The following is a 24560-nucleotide window of genomic DNA, read 5'->3' on the forward strand; positions in this document are numbered from 1 at the left end:
GTCACATCAGCGAAACACTACAAGGCTACAGGGGGTTGCTTCTTTCTTCATTCAAGGTTTCCTCTACAACTTCTGCTTTGTCATATCTTGGTGTATAAAAAAACTTCCCCAACTTTAATAAAGTCCTGCACCTTTACTCTATTTTTAGCCAAGAAGTTCACCTTTTTGGCAAACCCCAGGTCTCCATAATTAATAACCTCGCTATCCAATATGTTTCTAATCCGGGAGGGGTAATGCTCAAGGCATACAGAAAGAGATTACGCCAAAATACAAGTAACAGTTTCATCATTCCTCTCTCCCACCATGGAGGACATGCTCATTAATCACGCCTAAAGAGCTGAGTAATGTAGCCGGCCTCATGCGTCTGTGGAGCCAGAGGAAGGAAAAGCAAAGAAATTAGGTTTTATTGCAATTCTTCCTGCCAGCCGTCTCTTTGCATTCGCTCTCAACGACGGTGGAAGGCGGCGGCAGCCTATCATCCATCTCCTGATGTTGTGCCAAAAGGTATCATCCATTTATCACAATTTAACCTTTTCAGATCCTTCACAGGTCTCTCAGGGGCCAAACAAGGAGAGTGCTCCACGGGCTACAGCTTACCGAGCAGCAAAGGTTAAAACACGGAGATGCATGAAATCATCATTCTGCTCATGACTCGTGCCTCAAGAAATTTACCTCCACTTCCTTTATGTTAAAAAAATATGACTTCACCGGTGATTCCCTAACCATCGAATGCCAAAAGGCACCGAGTGTGAGATTACTGCGTCGAGGGAATGCTTATCGAGAGGCAGCGCCCCCTCCCCCTTCCCACTCTTCATCCATAATTGCTTTCCAGGCCTGCATTGGAAAGAGCCTGGAGCTGTGTTATGTTTGGCGGGAGCAGAATGCACTGGAGATAAGTTGAAATCCAAGACTATACCCCAATTGGGACCACTGTGGCATAACGAAACCACTATTCTCTTCTTTTCAGTTGAAACGGAGCATTTTTAGTATTCCAACAAGGTTTGTGCATAAAAATAGTGGTTATCTGTTGCTAATGTTTCGAGCAGTTTGCATTGTAATTTAAAACTCAAAATGGGACAAAACACTGAGACCACACATGCACAAGTTTATGCACATACACATTCACAGACCTGCAGACTTCACAAACACTGTTAGTTTGCATAAAATGACTACAGAGTCCTTGGCCATAACGGCCTAATTGGGGAGTTTTCTGTCTCGCTATCCAGCTGGCTGATTGCATCGCAAAATCCTAATGAACGGTGAAAAATGGCTTTGTTGCTCAGAGAAAACTATCGAAGATGTGACTGCCTGAGATGAAATATTAAACATCTCACTTCTCCAGCTGTCACTAAAGCTGTGGTTGCGAGAGGGATGCCTTGTCATGTCTCCTTGGCACAGATGGCTCCGTTCTCCTTGGCTCATGCCTTAAGGCACAGTGTACCTACACAGTCAGTGTTTCCAGCTCAGAGATGTCTAAAACCGACTCTGTCCAAAGTTTGTGCTTTGTAGATTTCTTGTTTCTGGTTTGTCTCTTTTTTTTCTTTCCTCTTGTTTTGCAGTGCAAGCAGTGAAGCTGTAGGGATGGGAATGTGGGTCTATTGTTTGGGCCAGTCAGTCAGCTCAAAACTTTTGTGCAAACTGAAATATCTCGACAACGATGCGTTGCTTTGCAATAAAATTTGGGTCAAACATTCACTGTTCCTAGAGGATGAATCATGCAAACTTTGGTGAACTTTATCTACCACCATCAGCAAGTCAAGGTTTTCACTTATTCAGTGAAATATCTCAACATCCACTCAATAGTTTGGCACAAAATGTAGTTCAGACATTCAGACTCCCCAGAAGATGAATTCTAATGACTCTGGTGATCCCCTTCTTTTCCTCTAGCGCCACCACAAGATCGACATTTGTCTTTTGTGTGAATTGTCTCAACAACTATTGGATGGATAACCATGAAATTTGGCACAGACTGTGTTCCCTTCAGGATGAACTGTAGGGCCACACAATGTATCGCTTCAGCATTGACATTGTGATGCATTTATGCCCAACAGTCACATCGCAGGCAGTGCAGTTTGAAGTAAGGCAGTCTTGGCCTTTTAACAATATGAGTTACAACAAAGTAAAGGCAAATACAGCAAGCAGCTAGTAGGGTTGCTGTGGTCATACCATGGTTAACACCACTATTATCTGGTACACCGGCTTTTTACAAGAAAATATGCTGGCTATCTCTAGAGCGCTCTGTTAATTTACTCCTAATGCAAACCGAATATTTCCTTCTGCTGCAGCTTCACATTAAAAGCATTTAACTGGTGAAATATGTGTTGACTTTTATTATGAAGGAGGCTAGTCACAGGAAATGCAATGTTTTCAGTGAATTAAGTCTACAGAGCAAAAAAAAAACAGTCATTTTTGACAGCAGATCAGATTTATACTATAAGTAAAGGAGTAGTTTTATACAGTCTGTGGGGTTATGAACTGAAACTTGACTCCTGCTACTCTATGCTGCAAATCTGCTGCTGTTGCTGCTGTACCGAGTAGACGCCTTCAGCTTATAATGTAGTATGTATAGATTTTTAAAAAAGCAAAACTACAGTGGGGGCGGTGGGCAAGATGCGTAATCGATGTTCACCCAAACACTGTGTACCAACAGTAACACCAACTATCGCAGCAAGCCTTGCGGAGAAACAAGGATACCCTAGTCTGTTGCATGCCACATTTTGGGTGTTGTCATGGCTTAAAAACTAACATCGTTAGAAAGATATGATCTCATCTTAAAGTCAAGAGTCTGCAGATTGACTCCATACCTGATGTGTTATGATCCACTAGTTATATTTGAGCCGAGATTAATTAATCCCCCGTTTACGTCTGGTGGGAGTTGGGAGTGTAGTCGAGTGCCATTCAAGTGAGTTACAAAGGTTCTGACCGATCAGTAAACTCTCAATGTTTACACCAATCTAAAATTAAAATATGTAACTTTTTAAATTTTTAACTAGCACTGGGATTACAGGAATAAACACTCTGAGGCAAAACAGAGTTATTTGATTCATCCGGTGAACTTATATTGCATATATTATATATATGCAATATATTGCAGGATATGTCAGTTTTTTCCAATACCATGCGTACCTCAAAACTAATGACATTCCCATGACCCTCACGCTGTAGCTTCACTTTGTGTTTAGTGCTGATTAGCAAATGTTAAACAAAACATGCCAAACCAAAATGGCGAACATGGTTAATACTACTAATACCCAATATCAGCATGTTAGCATTGTTACAGTGTGCATCATCAGTGTTGATCCTTTTTTCTAAACTGTCCATCGTGAGTCCAACAATGTTTCAGGAGTGCAATGCTAAATCTGTGAAGTGCAGTCTCACAGAGCTGTTGGCGTGGCTGTATGCCCTACGCCTTGTCTGCTAAGAAGCAAAAGGTTTGACTTTTAATCATATGAAAACATCTTTTGTCTTGTTAGAGAGGAAGAGTCAGCCCCGTTCATCCCTTTCCAGCGTGACATCAGGGTGCCCCTCATCTTTGATAAGACTCCTTGCTCTCGTCTGCGAAATCTCCTCCGTTACTTCTCCTCCACCTGTCTTGCAGGACATTAGTTAGAAATCCTCCTGATGCTGGTGTCAGAGAGGCAATCAGAGGGAGATTGTTATGCAGTCTCGTTCTCCCATCTCCACGGAGAGACAGGCAGGAGTGGTTTCCTGTCCTCTTCCTCCTCTTACTTCTTCTCCTCACTCACAAAATAAAACGGAGCACACTTCCATAAGAAAGGAAACCCCTTGGGATTTCACTCTCTATCTTTCACTTATGTGTCGGTTTCTGCCTCCTTCTTCACTCCCTCGTCTCATTCTCTCGGGCTGAACCTTTCCCGGGTCCTATATTCTCTTTTATCACACTCTCCGTCCTCACCCTTTCCTAGTTTTGTCCTCTTCTCTCATTCTCTTTGCCCTTACTCTGCAAGAGTTTCTCTCCCTTTTCATCTCCTTCCCAAGTTTCTTTCTTTGCTTCCTTATCTTGTCTCTCTCCTCCACACTCTTCACAGCACATGTACAGGCCAACCAATGCTGCTGCATTGCTAGAAATAAATGACCCTTCTTTCTGACCTAAATCAAACATGTTGCATTGAAAGGGTTAAATGGATTTCAGATGCATAAATACTGACTGTAAAATACAAAGAAATATCCTCATATTTTAGTTCATAACCCAGTTAGACGGAAAACAAATTCAATGTTGGCAAATGTTTTGGCATCTTGGCCAAAAGTCTGCAGAAAAAAATACAAGCTTCAAAATCTTTTCTGGGATGTGATGAGTTTGTGGAAAATAGAGTGAACCGGTCAAAGGCTGACTGGCACTGCACTCTCCATGCCATCTAGCTGATATCTTGGAAAGATCAATATAGCAGAGAGGTCAGCAAGCAAAGATGAAGACAAATGTTCACGTCGGGGTCTTTTTTTCCCAAACATAGATCATTCAGCGCTGCAGGAGAACAAATGTGACGGCCAAAAACATTTTCAGTTCTTGATACGTACAGAGGAAGCTCCTCCGCGTTGTCAAACCACAGGCAGGTCGCAATGGTTCTGAAAACTGAATGCAAAGCATGTGAAGGTTGCTCTGCATTATGCACTACCACATGCTGTAGTAGCAAAGTGCATTCAAATCATCAAGTATTGATCACAGCTTGCAGTCGGGGAATGTGAAGGGTGACATAATAGCAGGTCTGAAGAAGTATAAATGATGTTCAGTGGAGCCATGGCCCTAATTGATGTCCCTTGTCACCAAAACGTCAATAAGTTTATTGCAGAGAGAAAAAAATAAATTGGTGGTTTACTTATGATGCTCGGCTGCCTCCGTCAGTGGGGGAAAATCAATTCTCATCCATAGCTGGGCTTACTGACGCATTACAGACAAATCCTCATCAAATCAAAACATACACGGTCACTGAATATTGGCATTTCAGGCAGTGAGAAAAAAGATGCTGATGCGTGTCCCATCAGCTGTCTTAAAATTTGACATACTCGTTTAATATGAGCTTCACTTCTGAGAGAACTGCGTGACTTAGCTGTGAAATTATTCTGGTTTGAAGACCACAAGTAAAAAAGCCTCGGGCATATTGACCACAACTCTGTACAAATATTAACTGGATTTTAAAGTTTGGTGCCACACAAGATCATCAGACCATCATCCACATCCCAATTATAAAGACAGTTAAAAAGGTTAGGGAAAGGTTAAGAAACAGCCAAAATTCTAAAGGTGGCTACAAAACTACAGGGGGCAGCATAGCTGTTAACTGCTGCTCACTATACTCTTTGCAGTAGCTGCAGGTACCTCAGTTAGCTGTGGAGCTAAGTGGCCAACAACCTCACATGATGAGGGGGAGTGGCCACCAGCGACGGGGCTCAGTCAACCAGCTTCCCAGTGAACATGGCCACCAGCCTATGGGCATGACAGAGGTCAGTTTAAAGACAAGGGATACAGTATGGAGGCGATTTACGGAGGAGGCTATCAGACTATCGCATTTGGCTGTTAGGACACAAGACAGCCTGAGGCTAGCCGGTTAGCATGCTAATTCCAGCAAACATTACAGGAACACAGCACACAGACGTCTTTGAAATTTCATCAACACTGTTAGTTCTTCACATTCTGTTGGTAATGTTAGTGCATTTTTTTAACGTTTTAAGCTAAAACTCCAGCCATACATTACAAAAAAAAGTTGAAATTATCTGATTTGAATTATCCAGCTTCTTAAATGTGAATATTTTACTCCTCTATCACAGTGAATTGAATATATTTGGATTGTGGACAAAACCAAACATTTAGTGACGTCATCTTGGGTTTTAGGAAAGACAAATCGACATTTTACAGACCATAAAACTAATAGATAAACTGAGAAAATAATCTATGAATGAATCACCAATGAGATTTAGCTGCAGCCAGAACAGAGTAGCATTTAAAGTTTACGCGCTTCCCTGAAAAATTCCGTTTTTCGACATGGCTCTTTTTGGTTTTGATAAAAATCTTACCAACTAAATTACTGAAATCTGGGAACAGAAAACAACACTGCACACAGCTCTAAAACAGAGTCCATTAATGCAACTCAAGTGACAAACAGGCTGTGCAAAAACCTCATCATAAACCAATTATCTAAACCAGATTATCCAGAAGCAAAAACAAAGATGAAGGCACGTGAAATGTTTGTAGTAGTTCTCAGGACCATTAAGGGCCGGATGTACCTCAGAATGGATGCAGACATCATGAGCTTGTTCATGCATTTTCTGTTTATGCTGCATTGGGAGTCTGAATAAGGAGACGTGCTCACACATAGTTGTCATTGGCACAGACTGGTGATTCATTTCAAAGAGCGTACGAGAGATGCGCATGTCGTGTGGCCGTGCAGGCACATAAAGTATCATTTGCACTTAAACAAGAACTTTGTCGATTTTCCACCAGCTTTGTATCACTATAATGTTGTTAGTATATGAAGAATGGTAGACTTCTTTCTATTTTGCCTGATCCCAGAGTCTCCGACTTTGTATTTCCACATTTTTGAGTGCGAGCATCCACATATACAAAGAGTTTAGTCGGATCAAGAGAGGGAGCCGCCCCTCTCTCGCTCTCTTAGATACCGCCAAACTCCATCAAACTGTGTAAACTAGGCAGTGCTGATACTATAAACCACGACTACACTGACTTTTTCTCACGTAAAATGTTCTCACAAACCTATTTTAGTGAAGTGTTTAGCTATAATACGATATTGTTGTTCTCAGCTGGCTGTCTTACTTTTTCCTGTTTCAAAACGGACTCCTAGCCAAAACTATCCCTGCCCGACTTGCAGTACATTCTCCATTAGTAGGAGTCTTAATCGGTCCCATGCAGCTCAATGCATTGTGGTTGTTGTAGGTTTTTTATCTTTTGAGCAAAAGCAAATAACACACCCCTTTTTCTCTGTTTTCTAAACAATTTCAAGAAATAGAATAGTCTCTCTACTGCATGGACAGCCCTGCAGCCTTTTATGCAACAGCTTTTCCAGCAGTGAAATACCTCTTTAATTTAAACCTTATCCTTCACAGGGACATGCTTCACCTAAACCAAACTCCAAATTCAACCCAAAAACCTAAGCCTCAAACACAATTGAAGAACTGAGGACTATATACCCTCCATCCTTGGGGGGTTATGCCAGCAGACTAGTGACCTTTGTTGCATGTCATTCCCCATCTATCTCTCTCTGTCCTCATTTTCTTCCATCTATCTGCCTTCATTTCCAAAAACATCTTCAATCTCAAGGTCTAAAACCCAACTTACAGAAAGATAAAGGTACAAGAGCGTCTAGTCAACCTTGACTCGAAGAAGTTCTGCAAAATCTAATTAATGTTTGAGAGTTTAAGAGTTTCAGTAATATTTCTTCACTTTTGTTTCACAGCCATTTGGATAATAGGGGAAAAATGTGGATTTGACTACAATGTGTTTAACTGTCTGACTGCTCTCCGTTAAAGTGACATCACCAAATCCCCCGAGTGCAGCTTAAAAACTAATTCTTAAATTTGTGATTAAATCAGAGCTAAAACTACAAAAATAAAATAAAATGTAACATACAGTTCGGATATTTCCCCCTTGCGGTTCCTGAACAAATACAGTGCATAATGTAAAGAGAAGTGTGAGTTCACTGTGTGCATATAAAAAGCCTCTAACATACATTTCCTGCAGAGCGGAGTGGAAACTGAAGTGGACAGACAAACAGTATTTCTCTGGAGTAAACTCTGCCAGCTGAACTTTCCACAGTCATCAACATTAAAGGTTTCCACACTTGTTGGTTTCTGCCCCAATGAGATTTCTCTTAATGAATAATACTTCCACCGTCTGTTGCCAACCTGCATTACTTTCTCACAAGATTAAGAGACTCTTCAGAGCCCCCGGTGTTTAATTTAGAAAAAGTTAATTTACCAGCCAGGCTGCTTCTTCTGACGTTCAGCAACAATGTGTTGACTTTAAAATCTGTTCAGCGGATACATGTTCATGCTGCTCATGCCTCTCGTGCACACAGCAGCAGCCTTCTCTAAGTGCAGGCCATACTTTGAAACCAAAGTGGAGGTCTGAGGGTCCTCCCCACCCAACAATTTGAGTTTCAGAGATTTTCCTTCATCCTGGTGACTTTAAAAGAATGAAATAATAATAATAACTCCACTGCAGCTGTTTTTTTAATGTTAAGTGCTTAGTAATTTTACTTTTAATTCGCAGGAAAGAAAGCAGATTATTCCACCCCTCTGGCATGAATTAATATTCGTCAGTTTTTTATTCATTCATCCATTTTTTGCCCCTGCCACTTGGAGAGTATTTGCACACCGCTGCCCTGAGTTTGTCAGCCTCTGGATGGTGATCAACACGGTGCGACCCCTGCGATCGACAGAAAAATCAATGCGGCAGAATGCAAAATGCATGCCCCTTTCCTCTAAAACATTCCTTCAGAAAGGAATTCTTCTTTCCAAGACGTCTGAAATTTGTTTCTTTCTGTCTGTTCTCCATTTCTCAGTCCTTCTCTCACACACTGAGGAGGACAAGGCTCAACAGTACAGCACACTACGTGCTGTAAAGTGTGAGAAACAGGTTGTTATAAAGGGGGAAGGTGTGAAATTTTGTCATAAATTGGGAGGAATACAGGAGAATTGCGACCACAGGAGGAAACCGAGAGAAGGCAGTGAATAATGGGTTCCCCAGGAGAATCGGGAGGGTTGGCAAGTGGGAGGAGGCAGCCAAATTACTCATATGCAAATCAACCTGTGACATAATCTGATGATACAAAACATGTTCCCCGCTTTCAACAGATAATTTCCAAGAAAGAGACACACAGCAGCACTGATGAGCCTGGCCATTCAATTCAGTGCAGACTCTGACACAAGTCGCTGTTTACATTTTCAGTCAGAAAGTCAATCAAATGAGGACAAAGAGAAAAGACAAAGAGACAAAACTCTTTCAAAGACAAGCAAAACTACTACAAAGAGACACAAAACAACTATGAAGTGACACAAAATACAGAGAAACACAAAACGACTTCAAAGAGTAAGAAATGGCTACAAAGAGACACAAAATAACTACAAGGAGACGCAAAATGCGTACAAAAGAGACACAAAATCCCGAAACAGAGACACAAAACCCCTAAAAAGAGACAAAACATGGCCGCAGAGAAACCCAAATCACTACAAGGAGACATAAAATGCCTAAAAAAAGAGACAGAAAACAACTACAAAGAAACAGAAAACAACTGCAAAGGGACAGAAAACCCACACAGTGACACAAAATGCCTTCAAAGAGACACAATAATTCTACAGAGACAGAAAACAGACAGAATGACACAATAGGCCTACAAAGAGAACCCAAATGTCTAGAAAGACACAGAAAACAACTACAAAGAGACACAAAATGACTACAGAGAAAGACAAAATGCCTTCAAGGAGAAGCAAACGACTACAAAGAGACACGAAAAACAAATAAAAACTATGAGACAGAAAACATAGACACAAAATGCCTTCAGAGAGAAGCATAACGACTAACAAGAGATGCAAAACAACACAGAGACACAAAAATAACTACAGAGAAACAAAAAAGACTGCAAGAAGACGCAAAACACTCAGAGGGACTCAAAATGGTAACATTGAGAAGCAAAATGCCAACAAAGAAATGCAAAAACAACTCCAGAAATACATAAAATGGCAGCAGAGACACAAAGCGTCTGCTGAGAAATGCAATGTGGTAAATAAGAGCCACAAAATGTTAGTTACAAACTGATTATATGAAACCTAGTTCTTCGCACATCTTCCAGCATCATGCAGCTGAATGAGGTGCTTCTCAGTTCAGGGACAGCACATAATAAAGGAAGAAAAGGGGCCGGAGCACACTGTTGGATGAGGAGCCTTAAATTCTGCTAACAGACTAATATTTTGACACCAGTGCGTCTCCATCAGACTCACAGGGAGAAAAGTTACTCTGAAGGCTGCCAATCAATCGGCACGCTCCGTTCCCCCTTTCCCTCTGGAGTACAAACACATATCGTTCCCGTTCCAGTCTGCTTGTCTTGCAGGAGGGTTGGGGAGCCGTTTAACAAGGGGCCCATTGTCTTATAATCTACAATCTGGCCAAAACCATTTCTCTAAACTGTAAGCATCTTAAATCCAACAGTTGCAGAACTGTTGCATCCATCATTTGGCTCAGTGGTGCAGACCGCTTCACACACCGCCCAACAGCCCATCAACCAGATTGCCTGCAGAAGAAGCAGCGCCGTCTTGTATGTTGCCTAAAAAAAAAAGCCTTTACGAGGTGATTAGGTCTGCTTTACTTGCAGCGCCTCTCGCTCCCCGGTACTCACATTGATTGTTTTCTCCTGGCTTGGTAAATAGATGGAAGTCAATACACCCCCACAGTGACGTCAGGGTTCACCTAGCTTTAGGTCTCCAGGGCTCATCAATTCGAGCGTAAGAATGCAGCCAAGGATTTCATTTGTAGCCTAAGCTGTTATTAGTAACGACAGGTGGGTATTGAGTGTGGTGCAACACTGTGCTGGAGAAAATTGTGATAAATGACAGGTGGGAGGCACCCCCCCCCTCTCTCTCTCTCTCTCTAAAGAGCTGTGTGGATAGATGACTGCTGGTCATTAGACAGGAGGGAAGGTGTGTGTGGGTAAAGATGCAGTGCAGAAATGCAAAAAAAGCACACCTGGCTTCACCTTCAAAGGCTTTGGTGAGCCACATATGAACACATCCTCCTCTTCCCCGCATTAAGCCACATCTGTTTACCTTATGGTCGATGATGCCGCTGTATCCCTGAAGGGCCGGCGGGTGAGGCTTGGCCACCCTGACGGAGGCTTCAGTGGGCCGCCGCAGCTGTTCATGCTGCCGGATGCGCGTGTCGTTAGCGTCCCTGGAAGCGCCGGTGAAGCTGCCGTTGTACACGAGGAACAAGCTGGCGCACAGCAGGAGCACGAGAAGCACCGCAACCCCATGACGCTACAAAAACAAAGACACAAGCAGATGCTGACAAATGAGCCCTGTTGCACTGGAGTTCAGGCTGCGCCTTTGGGCGCAGTGGCAGGTGAGAGCGCAGCCATCATCATCCTCATCCTCATCCCAACTTTCTGTGATTCATGTCACGTGCGACCAAAACTTAAAAAAACCCCAGCTCTTATCGATTTCACTTAAGGGCACAGGCCTGATCATGACATTGACAAGATGTCACGCTGTTAATGATGATCTTGAATTAGTTTGCATGCATGCATTTTAAGCACGTCTGCAGCAGGGCGCCAGTCACAGTTATACAGCTGTAAAGTGAGAGTTCGTATTGAGATCCTGACCTTGTGAGTGAGAAGGTGCCTCAGTATAAATCAATATTAAATTACAGATAAGCAGCACGAGACACTTTTGATGTGTTTACTTCCTGCTGGATGTGTGGATCTTGTTTTATTTCACTAAAGTAAAACAAATAAACCAAATTCTCATGCACTTTTTTTTTTTCAAATGCATGCATCTGCATTTAACGCAAGGAAAACAAACAGCCAGCTCCGTGCTCCATGCTGTCTGTAGTATTTATTGTAAGACTGAGCCGGAGCTTAGTTGCCAAACAGCTGGATGCCCATTGTTCACATCCTAATCTTTTGATCCGGCGGAGTACACACAGCGGCGGCGTTACGGCGATTGGAGCGCACTTCACAGAACAATGCTGGATTAATAAGAAAAAAAAAAAAGAAAAAAAAGGGAGCACAAACAGTTTCCTACAGGGCTACAAGGCAGAGACCTTTACCATAGGTGTCTTCATTTTGCAGCGCGCTGTCTTCTCACTGCGGCTCAGTGCGTCTGGCTCCACTTTCTCTCATGGTCCAGCGGCATCTGTCCGCGTCCCGGATCCACTCCAGTCCGTCCGCACTGTGCCAGCCTGCCTGCCTGCCTGCCTGCCGCTGCCTGTGTGTCTTCAGACCGGAGTCCAGGCGCAATTCATACTGTGGAGACCGAGGCGACAGATGTTCACTATCGTACCTCTGCTGGGTCTTAAAACCCCCCGAGTTCATGGGCTGAAGAGCGGAGGAAGCGCAGCGCAGTTAATTAAAGACACTACCTGCAAGAGGGCGATAAGGCCGTTTTGTTTAATGGTTATTTCCCGCTGAGCAATATTTGATGGGAATCTGTGCTCGGATCACTCTGGAGTACCGTGGATACACGCCATGTCACCTTCTGACGTCGGCTGCATGAAATATGAGGTGGTGGATTATGAATGCACGAGAAGTTAGTGATTGGATCCCTGGACACACACACACACACACACACACAGTTAATCAGTGGTGAAATGTATGGTCTAAGTACTCTAATGCAGTAAAAGTTTGAGGTACTTGAACTTCAGCTGAGTGGATCAATTTCATGCCACTCTATCGATGATGGAATGTAACTAAGTACATTTACTACATAAGGACCGTAAAAAGTACCCAAAAATACTTATATAGTAAAGGTGAAATATCGTGTTATAGTGTAAAAGTGAAAGTCACTCCCTGTGAATACTGTGCTGTAAGGATGACGTGTTTTTGTTTTTAGGCCGAACCGGAAGTTAGCATGGCCCTGGTTCCCTGTCAAAAAGCCAATGAGATTTTTGAATTGGTTTTTTTGATTATCGCAGGAAATAATCTCTGTGGCAAACACAAGTTTATGATGCTCACACGTTTTGTTCAGCAAGATAGTCCTCACAGATGAACACCACTTTTGAGATTTTCGAAGCGTAAGTTAAATCGCTAGGAGTAAAAAGCTAACGTCAGGCTAAACACAGGCTACATTGCAGTTGGATGACTTAAACGTCACCACCACTTAGCGTCTTACTACACAATTACTATACGTTTTCTGTATACTGATAAATGTTGTAAAGTAACTAATAGTCGGCCGGTAAAGACGGACTAGTGAGTAGTTGAGTCTCTGTGTTCACTGTGGTGAAGTTCAATGTGTCACAGTCATGGCATCTTCTGTAGTCTCATTTAGCAACTTGTTAGCAACCGCGGTTTTTAAGACACATAAGCATTTTATAATTCAATTGTGGGACATTTAATGATGTATTTTATGTGTTAGAACAAAACTTGTGAATATCTTAAGTCTGTGGTAACCACAGACCTTATTTCGGGCATTTAACCAAAAACCCATTCAAAAAACCCATTGACTTTGAGACAAGGAAACTGGAAATGCAAAAATGCTGACAGGGTTTTAGGACTCATTACTACAGCACTATATAGCAGTTGAAGTCTTAAAATATCCAATATCAGATGTACTTAAGTATCAAAAGAACAAGTACAAGTAACCTAAACATATATTTACATGTAAGTATATACTGTATAGTTCGGGTCGAACCATTGTGTCTGATTTCACATGCATTTTTGCATTTTTCTTGCAAATGAAATGAATTCATTTAAAGATTCTCCTCTTTGGCCTTGATGCATCATGCGGTTTGCAATGCACTACAAACTAAAGTTATCAAATAACTGTAGTGGATTAAAAAGTACAATATTTGTCAAAAAAACAAAAAAACAAAATGTACATAAAAATTGTACTTGAGTAAAGTACTTGAGTAAATGTACTCAGTTACATTCCATCACTGGCAGATTGAATGCTGCATCATTGCCAGAGAAGAGAATTTTTAAATTAATTCATTTCATCAGCAATCAGATAATAAAAAGATTTTGATAATCAGAAAAAGGCTGAATATGGTATCCAGTAATCAGTTGACCCGTAGTATGCAGTACATACAGTACATGCAGTACATGCAAATACTTGTACTTTTGATGCTTGAGTACATTTAATATCAAATACTTCAAGACTTTAACTCAAGTTCTATTCATAGTCACCGATGAGTTACTGTTGCTAAAGTAATATTTCACCACGATATGTTTACTTTTACTCAAGTATGACTCTTATGTACTTTTTACAACACTTTATACTTTCAGGGAAATATTGCACTTTTGTATCACTGCATTTAGTAGACAGCCTTGCATTGCATTGTCCTTCAAAAGTAGACCTAGATACCCTGTAGTTTAATGAACAACACACAAAATGTACAACATAATAGTATAATACTCACAGGGGATGGTTTTATATACAAAGTATGTTTTAAATAGTGGTAATTTTAAATGCAGTTAATGCATCAGAACACGTCAGTTCAACATCTTTTTATCCACTTAAAATTTTATTTCAAGGTTCGCTCGCTCACAGTACTGAAACCACTCGACCATAAAACCCATTGAGGTAAATTGCTGATACTTTCATAATTCTTCCTCTTCACATAAGAAGCCTTCTTAAGATTGAGTTCATCCAAAATGAAAATTCAGTCATTATCTTCTCACCTTCATGCCACGTTGGAGTGTTGCATCATGTTCCTAAACAACTGAAGCAGAAGAGGACTTGTTTTAAAACGAAAACACAACCAGAAAAGAAACATAAAATGGCAAACTGATCTTCAGGATGAATCTTTACCCCGTCTGACGTGGGTGCACAAGCTTGACCAGCCATCAAAGGCTTAAATAACATCTTTTACTAAATCAATGTAGGATCTCGGAGGCTTCCAGAGACCTGGATAATGCAGGACAAGCTGTGTGGAGCCATTTAATGTTTGTTTAGGAAAATGCTGCAGCACCGCTCTGCTGTGAAGTTCCCGAACTGTTTTGTGGACTGCAAAACTTCACCCGACTTTCCATTAGCATGTGGGTAAGTATAATGACTACATTTTCATCTTTGGGTGAACTTTTCCTCTCATAGCTAAGCTGAAAATGTCCTTTTTTAAGCTTAGCTGGCAGCAGCAGCCCCATTAGCCTTTAAATGAGACGATACAGTACATTATCTAAACAAACATAATGGACCTCAGCTTTAAAACTAAATCATTTGCAGTGTTCGGATGATGCAGCCTGCAGCTCTGGAGCTGAATCTGTGCTACACCTCCTTTATTGTTTTATTTGCATGCTCGTCCATGCTGTGTGTCTGTGTGTTAAAGTCCTCTACAACACAACATATTCACAGCATTTCAATAAATAACCATTTGTTTTGTACACGACTTAAAAGCTTTTTGCAGCTCTAAACTTGGTCTGATGTCCTGAAGTGATGCCTTTTATGTTTCACACCATAGGAACAGCAGTTTAGCATTAATGTGAATAATCTTTACTCAGAGTACTTTCCAAAACAAAGTCCAAAGGGCTTCAGAGAGCAGCAGAGAGAAACAGCAGCGCCACAAAATCACACATTTGGACTGTTTGTTTTTGTTTTTCAGATATACCTTATTTTCATTACTTAACTACATTCATCACACTGCAGCAGGTTTCATTAAACATGGCTGATGGGTCACGGTTTATTTCTACAATCGCATCGCCATTTTCAGTGGTATATTGCTGATTTGGTAAGAGGTACAAAATGGTCACATGTCCTTTGATAGCTAATATAAGTATACTTGTGTGTATTTTTGTCTTTGTATTGCTACTCTCGGTGATATATTGTTGTTATTGTGTGTGCTATAAAGCAGTAGATCTTCTAATAGGTAATTAGTATATTTCTTTGTATATATTTGCATTCTTGTATTACTGCTCTTTGTGACATAATGTTGATTTTGCAAATGAAAGTGGTCGAATTAACACATCGTGTGACTTTGTCCTGGGAAGTTGTCACGTTTCAATTTGGTGAACTCAAAGCACCTGATTTCATTGCATGTTTAATGCCCTGATGAAGACTTTTCATATTTCAAATGTACAGGCGTATCCATGAATTGTATTAAATTAACCTAGCTGAGTTTAACGCTTTCAAGTTGCTTGAAAGAACTGCTCCAGTGAAACCCGAGCAAGTAAGAATGAATTATTCATTCATGTATTATTGTACATTTTCATACATGTGGAAATGTATGCGTGCCTGTAGACAAATAGACATTTTTGCATGTGCAAAGCATTTTGCATACCTGCTGGGTGCTGGCTGAACAATTCATTAATGTTAATATGTGAACATAATAAGTGCCAAATCGTTCTTTTCAGGATACTTAATTGGAAATTATGATTAATTTATGTGCTAGCTAAATTAACTGTAAAGAAATTGATAATTTAATTAAAATGAGATTTTACAAAAAAAAAGGTGATGTAGTTCCTCCAGTTAACATTTCAGTAATATTTTATAATAACCAGCATTAACAAATGGTAAATGCATAGTTGATTAAACTTCAGTCAATAGTTATTCACAGTTAATGATTTATAAACCATTTATTAAGCAATTTTAAAGTTTATAAACATCAGTTGCAGCTTTATAATGGGCATCCAAATAGTGCTTATAGATGAACTACACAGTATTTATTGAATATTTACAAAGTCTTATAAAGATCAAGTGCAAGTTCACAATAAACAATTACTCAATAAATGTTTTATAAAGCATTTTATTATATGTTAATAGAGAAATAACGATTAACTTAAGTTTAATTAACTATAAATTAATTTATGATGGAAAATTAATGATAGTTTATATTAAGCGTTATCAGCGTTTTTACATTTTTACATTTTTACATTAACACAATTTGTAATCAAGAGAAATAAACACTATATTCATATACATAAACTCAGCTATACATGCATGAATAGACACACGTGTGGACATTCGTACATATGGTACAAATACACACAACCAGTATACAAAAACATGCGTACATAAGCATAAATATAAAGTATATACATGATTTTAATAACGTAGAAAAATATCTTCAGCTAAAATCAATCTGGTGGGAATAAAGTAACAAATAAGATAAAGTGAGAAGAACAATGAAGAAGTTAAAGAGAGATTTTAAACAAGACAGTGATGGAGCTGGCCTCTCAGCTCCATCCATACTGCTGCTGTACAGAGGAGGTCAGATGCCTTCATTTACAGCCGGGCTGTGGATGAAGTAAAAGCACCCTGCACTGCCCGAGGGTCTCCCTTTGGGATCTGACTCATAAGTTATTAACAGGTCAGAGATGTTTTCACAAGATGTCCAGCACAAGACTTGAAAGGTGATCAATAAAATGTTAAAGATGATGATTCTCACATTTACAGTCGACCAGCGTAGCGCGGCCAAAAACAGAGGCAACACAGTCACGTCTTATAGATTTAGGCTGAAGTCTTGCTGCTGCAGTCTGGATAGGGAGTTCTGACTCAGACAGTACAGATGGAGAGCTAAATTTCTTTTTTAAAACAGATGATAAAAATCATGTTTAACCTTTCCCATGTGAGTGAAGGATGGAAAAAAGTACTTTGGAAATAGTTTTTTTGGGTCATAGACGAAGAAATGAATATGAAAGAAATAAGTTAACGTGAGCAGCTCTGACACAAGTAAAAAGAACCTCAAACTTAAGTGAGAACATCGAGGAGAAAAGGATGTAAAAATACTTTTCTCAGGATTTAGTCGAATATTGGATTTAAATTTATCAGTGGCCTGAAAATGACTCCAAATGAAGGATAGTGTCGCTCCTTCCTGTGGGATGTGTCAACTGTTTCATATTCTAAGTCCTATTTATAAGACTGCAACTGATGATTAAGGGTAAATCTGCTGATTAATTAATCATCAGAAAATAATGAGAAATGCCATCATAACTGCTCAGAGCCCAAAGTGACACCTTCACAAAAATGGTTTTGTCCAACTAATAGTGCAAACCAAAAATTATTCAAAATGATTCAAGATTATTAAACTAATCAAAAGGAAAAGCAGCAAATTTGCATGTTTGAGAGGACTAATTGTTTCAACAGTTTGATTTATGACAAAACAGCATATCTTATAAGCTCTTCACGTTTTGTATGCAAACATCTTCATTTGTAAAGTAATTAGTAACCTAAGCAGTCAGATGTAAAACGGGGTAAAACGTATAATATGTCCCCCTCAAATGTCGTGGAGTAGAAGTATAAAGTGGCATGAAAACATAAGAAAGTAGGCTGTATGAGACAACAATATACTATATCAGTAAAGAATATCTACACACTTACCCTTTAAAAGGTTTGTATAATGACATCATTTCCAGGTATCTCCTCTGGTCACCATCACTGCAACTTCCGCATGTTAATCCACCACACAATGGACTGTTACACCACGTATAACAATGCATTAAATCCGGAGGCGAGCTGCTGCGCGTTTCACCCCCATTTGTCAGTGATTGTGTATAATCTGCTTATAAAAAGAAAAAAAGAAAAAACCAGGTCCTCATGGGAGATGCAAGAGAGACTTCCCAGAAGCAATAATCCACATCAGTGTCGCCATCAGAGTCACAGGGGAATAATGTGTGATAACACAGCATAAAGGTTGGAGGGCTCAGCAGCAGCAGCAACGACAACAACAACAACAACACATGAGAAAAACAGTTTAAAGGAAAGGACGTCTTTGAAGTGTGCAGTTACTGAAGGGCAGTGAAAGGGCATGAGGATCTCTGAGCTTTAAAGGTCCAGTGTGCAGGATCGAAGGGGATTAGGTTGCAGATATGGAATATAGTATTCATAATGTTATGTGTGTGTGTGTGATGTGATGTGTGTGTATAATCACCTGAAATGAAGAACTGTGTTTTTGTTACCAATGAGCCTTTTATATCTGCAGAGGGAGTGGGACCTCTTTCATCCACCATGATCCACCGCCAGGTTTCTACAGTAGCCCAAAAGGGACACACCAAACGCTGGCTCCAGAGAGGGCCTTTTGTGTTTTTCGTAGCAACTGATGGGGAGGGTGAGATGAGGGGTATTCAGTTGGTTGCAATCTGCGACTTCACTGCCAAATGCCACTCATGTCTACAGGGGATTCTCCACACATGTGTGCTGGCTCGGCTTGACTTGGTTTGACGCGGCAAGTCAGCCCAGTGCGGCAGGGATTTGCATTTCCATTACAACAGGGCTACCTGTCTGAAGGTCATTGGCGGAGTTTGACATTTGGGTTGGGGGCGGGCAAACATTTTTTAACCAACTTGAGTAACCTATGTTTACGTTTACCAACAGTAAAAAAAAATTGAATATCAGAATGTATAAACGGGGACGCAGGAGAGAAACTAAACGTCATAACCACAGAGCTTCAGTAAGAAGTTACAAAAGTGCTGAAAGCTGAACACAGACACTTCTACGAACATCTCGCAGATCTCTCCTGCGTTTGAGGCAAAGAAGAGGGCTTGCAAGACGCCATCACAGCCGGCTTTGAGGCTCCACTCCGGACTAGGTCCATCCCACGCATGGTTCGCTGTGGCTCGGCTCAACTCTGTGCTATTTAATGCGTCGAACCATAAATCAGCCAAAAGTGGCCAGAAGTGCCAATGGAAAAGCCCCATGACAGGCATTTTCAGGAAAATATGGGAAAATAATTTGTGGTAACTGTTGCGTCGTCTTCATGTGTTTGTGCGTTGAGCTGCAGTAGTGTTGAATTTTACACTGAAGAGTAAAACCCACATTATAATGGTAACATAAAACTGCAAAGACCAGACCTCTCAGTGTAACTTCTAAGAGCTTAAAAGGGAACACAGCCTGCTTTAATGTCCATATGGCTCTCTCTTGGGAAACAGAACTACAGTTTACTAAAAGTTCAACAAGCACTTATCAGGAAACAGGACTTCTACATGGCAACACCTGCACTCTAATTCCCCCAGAGTTAGTAAACTGCTGGGTTTTATCTACAGCCCCTCGAGAGGAGTAAAGAATGAAATGGGAAACTGGAAATGAATCCAAATATTCAATTTAATATGAAAATGAGGGAGCTGTGCATCCTCATGGAGAATGAGTTTATATTTTCATGATTAGCGTGGTTTATTGTGCTATTTATTACTTCAAAAAGGATTTTTTTTTCACTGTAGTGTCAGCGTGAAAAGGCTCCGATTACAGCTGGAATGTTATGCTGGTGTTTATACATTATCCATGACTCTGTTGTAAGATAAAAGGATCAAACCTCCAGTGTGAGTTTGTGTAAAGCCACAGACAGAGAAGTCAGCGGCTGCAGTTGCATCCAGTTAAAGCACGAACTCTGCTTCTTTTTTTCTTCTCTATGAGCTATTAAAAGTCTGGGCTTGTAATTCTGCTGGAGTAATCTCTCTTTTTACCACTGCTTTTCTAATACCCAACACCCGAGGGGAAACATTCGGAAAATGTGCACAAAATAACTCCAGTTTTAGTGAACTTTAACTCAAGTCATTTTCAAAACTATTCTCACTCTGAGTATTCATGAGGGGCCAGTTGCAGATCGCTGCTGCGTGGGCGGCTGGGCGGCTCAGCGCTCCATACTCTTCCCGTGATCATCAGGTCGTGAGCAGTCATACAGATTTGAAATTTAATCACCATGCGAGCGACCTGACATGCGACAGCGCCGTCAGCATGTTGATCGATGTTAATGGTCCTGTAACACTGAGGTAAAGGCGGCGTCTGATCGTCAGGGCCAGCTCGATGGCGACGATAATGTTGAGGTTACTGTGAAAGATGGCCGCCGCCACAGCCGCTGAGCGCGCGGACAGTGGCGGTTGCTGATCAGCAGGTGTTTACGATGCCTATAACACGCAGGAGAGCTCAGGCACATACTTATTGCCTGTCGTGGCCATTACATGGCTGATTGTCAAGGGTCCGCACGGTGCTATATTTCTCCCTTTTATGTGCTCTCTAATCCGCTGCAGATCTGTTTCCCGCCTCTGATTTATGACTGAAAGCTGCTCCCTGTGGTGCTGCAGGACGGGGACCTTGACAAGGGAATCTGACTGGCTTTTTGTCCTTTCCATAATTAGAGAGTAGTATCCAATTCACCCCGTTCATTACCCCTGGGCCCGGAGACAAATGATGAGGAGGCCTGCGTTAATGCAGGCTCACTGGCTGGCCCGTTTGGGGTGAATGAGCAACAGTGCATGCATGAGGATAGGCGCCACATTCACAAGGTAGTTCAGCTATTATGTGATATAAAATATAAGTGGGAATTATTTTCTTTTTTTCATTCGCACAGTCCTCTCTGAAAATATCTGCATGATTCACCAGAGGACTGAACACACAGTGAGACTTAAAGGACCGCAGGAGTGACATTGAATGTTTTAGCACTGTGGTAGAAAAAATTAATCAGGTGCAGAGAAATGCATGCGACTTTGTATTGTTGTGGTTGGCCTTCACACTTTGCCAACTGTGTAAGGAGGCTCGAGCCTTAAAGATTAAAAGGACCTTGAAGATGTTACATCCTCCCTGGAAATGCAGAGGAAGAGAACTGGTTTTGGCCGGTGACTGTGGACATTGTGACTGCCTCTCCCTGGGATGTGATTTTACATTATAAGCCTTTTTTTCTTTCAGTATTTGGTGAGAGAACGCATCCCTGTGAGCACTTATCTAACTTTTATTCATCAAACTGAAGACTGAGCTGAAAAGGACAAGGTTTTTTGACAAGAACATTTATTACTGACAGCTAATTTGCAAATAATTTTGTTTAAAAAAAGGTATTTCTTCCTTCCAGGCAGCCACTGCTCTCCAACACAATCGCCACATTACTTTAAATATTAACCAAGTTGTTTCTGTAAAACCACATATAAGTTAAAACAGGACGTTTCTTTATGTTGCAACTTTCCGTGTGTTTTCTATTTCTGTCTTGTCACAACGCTGTGCCAACCAACAGTCAGTTAAAGTTAGGAAGGCATCACAGTTTGACTAAAAATACCTGTTGTGGTCACAACGCTCGTGGTCCAAATAGCAGATTTTGTCGGCACTAATGCAGCTGGAACTGTCTCCCGGTGTCCTTAAAAATATCTAGTGGTGTGACTCAAACTCAAACCTGTTCAGCAGCTGTAAATGTGCGGAGGTATTCTTAAAAACACCTAGTTTGTTGCCACAAACACAGCTGGAGATGGCCCGACATCATGTGAAAAATATCCCATTTCAGTTACCACAAACATGGCTGGCAATTTCCCAAGGTCTCCTTAAAAATATCTAGTGGTGTTACACTTCTAAATGCAGAAAATCAGACTTGGACTGCAGTCGCCCGTTTGGCAGCATTTGTCGCATGAAGCTTTGCTCTAACACTGTCTGACTCACGATAGTCGATAAAAAAAAAGTGGATAAGAATCACTGCAGGAGAACCAAATATATTGCCTTTTTTTAAACACACAGTCGTCGTCATTGTCAGCAAAAGTCAACCACCAAAGGTCAAAGATTTGTGATGAAGCCTCGAGCCCTGATAGTCTCAAGAAGAGAAGAGGAGCCACAGAGGTCTGGTAAACTCACTTCTTCCTACCTCCACACCAGTTTTCATTTCCAATGCCTGTTGCAGACGTTGCCTTGAGTTATGCCTCTTATACCCTTTTTTCACATACGCACTTGTACTCTCCAAGACCAGTTGTGTAAAATTAGTATAGTTCGTCTTATCTTTCAGGAACTAAAACATGCAAAAACTCCATTGGACTCTTACTAGGTTGGACACAGTGTCTACTGCAGTAGATAAAACTGAGACATAGTTTGACCTTTTTTAATATCAGCTAGAATATGGGGTCAGCTCCTTGCGTGATAAACACATTGTTAAACATTGTATGAACACCTGACAGGTCATTATGGTGGAAATGAATGGATTGCATTATGAGATGAGCCAAAAAATGAAGCTCATTCAGGTTGCACTGCAAGTCAATTAAAAAACAGATTTCCCAGACCAGATTCAATTATATAACATCAATCATCAGGCCCATTCTCATTAAGATAACTCAAAGCCCAAACAATATTAAATCCTGCCCCTTTGCAAGATACATAACGCCATATTATGCTCGCTTGTTGTGTATTGTGACTGTAGCAGGGCCGGGACAATGTCCACTAGAGGATTTATTTGCTCTCCATGTTTGTTGACTGTGGATCGTCAAGAATAGGGTGATGGGCGTCCATTGCTCTGAGCTGGCCTTTAATTAAATTGTTCCCTGAGGCATGATGGAAGAGAGAATCTAGTTTCAGGGGTGACTGGGCCTCGAGTACAGTGGGAGACCTGGCACTTTGTGAGGGCCCCGCTTTGTTGTGTGTCTCTGCTCGAGGTGAAGCAAACACTCAGGGTCTGACTTCGCCAAACATGAAAACAGCCTTGTGGTGATGCATCAGTGTCCCCTCCACCACTCATGCAACCAACCGACCTGGAGGCACACACACATGGTTTAGATGCTGCTCTGTATGAGAGCTACCGACCCGAGAACAAGCAAGATATGCAGTATTTCTGTACGTTTATCATCTACTTTATCTGTAAAGAGAAATTTGGTTTACAGCAAGGAAGTTAATTGTGTTTATTATGTTTCTTTCCCCCACAGTTTTAGTTCAGCCTTTCCTTGTGATACTTCAGCTCCTCAGGCTTAAAAAATCATTAACAATGAGATATCATCTTTCTTTGGGCATAAAACAGGAGTTCCTCTGGGGTTTGTCCTTGCCCCACTCTCCTTCTGTGCATGTACAGATGTAGATTGACTGTCATTATCTGCAGCAGTTTATTTATAATCTTTTTACATTTAAGTTATTGTGCAGCTTCTTGGTAAAAAGCAGTTTCTACAGTAATCAAATCTACTTGAGCAGAACGTGATTTCATATTGCACTTCCATTAAGTTGAAGGACTCGCAAGAGACAGATTAAAAAATAATGGAAGCAGTAGTTGCCAAGATATCCTGACTTTTAGTTCCTTGCGTTGGTCTAGCTCCAAAAACATAAAGCTCAAACAAAGCTTCTTTCATTAGACCCATGACTTCATCATAAATGGCCACTGCTCCACTGCTATGGTGCCAAATAAGGGTCAATAATATGTCATAAAATTATATTTCATACATTTTAAAATAAAATAAAAATCTTAAATAGTGATATATCGGCCAATATGCACACATTTTTTTTGCAATGATCCCTCAAATGTGGTTATCAAACAGTTTGATTTGACCATGTGGGACATTTAACAGTTAAACAATGACTGTTACTGTCTATAAATGTCTAACACTGGCTTTCTGTTAGGAATCTTTCACCATGAGTCTGATCCGAGATGAAGTGAAGACGCTGAAAAGAGGATATTATACAACTGTTCAAAGGCTGAGTAGTAATAGCCATGATGAGTGAACCGACCTCGTCAACTCAGTGGAGTGTTTAGCTGAATGATATAAATATATGTTCATTGTACTACACTATAACTACAGTGTAGATAATATTGTGTAATATTAAAATAGGAGTTCACAGAAAAAAAGTCATGTTGAATTTATATAATTTTTTATGTTTAATTTTCTAATTTTTTGTAATGGTTTAAATTGGCACTGCATAACAAAGCTAGTTGTCTTCCAAAGTTGATAATTACCTTGATCTACAGCGTACCGATATGACTTTGTTACGTCAACTTCATCACAGCAATTATCAGCTTATTGATGAAGCTATGTTTTCGAACAATGACAGTGTGAGGGGGTAGAAGCCCCAGCCTGTGATGAGTGGTCACAAGCCCGACATGTCGGGAGCCGCTGCTCTATATTATCGACATTTCTTTTCTTTTCTGCTTTGGAATGGATTTTCCTGCATTTTGCTGTTTGAGCACCGTTGTGAGGTGTATTAAACACTTACGGTGCTCCTTTTATTGCTTATTT

At 40.7% G+C, this 24560-nt stretch overlaps 1 protein-coding gene across 2 annotated transcripts in view; it reads right to left on the reverse strand.

Moving 5' to 3' along the window:
• The window catches only part of st6galnac5a (ST6 (alpha-N-acetyl-neuraminyl-2,3-beta-galactosyl-1,3)-N-acetylgalactosaminide alpha-2,6-sialyltransferase 5a), a 58192-nt gene extending 46261 nt beyond the window's left edge, over positions 1 to 11931 (reverse strand). For both annotated transcript variants that reach the window (XM_084370096.1, XM_084370095.1), the window contains exons 1-2: positions 11789 to 11931; positions 10789 to 10998 (exon numbers count right to left, since the gene is read on the reverse strand). In XM_084370096.1, coding sequence (XP_084226222.1) covers positions 10789 to 10998; positions 11789 to 11803 — 225 coding nt within the window. In that variant the 5' untranslated portion in view covers positions 11804 to 11931. The remainder of the gene's footprint in view (positions 1 to 10788; positions 10999 to 11788) is intronic.
• Positions 11932 to 24560: the final 12629 nt, after the last annotated feature.

The sequence above is a fragment of the Pagrus pagrus genome, assembly GCF_965226575.1.
Source record: "Pagrus pagrus genome assembly, chromosome: 12".
Taxonomy (NCBI): domain Eukaryota; kingdom Metazoa; phylum Chordata; class Actinopteri; order Spariformes; family Sparidae; genus Pagrus; species Pagrus pagrus.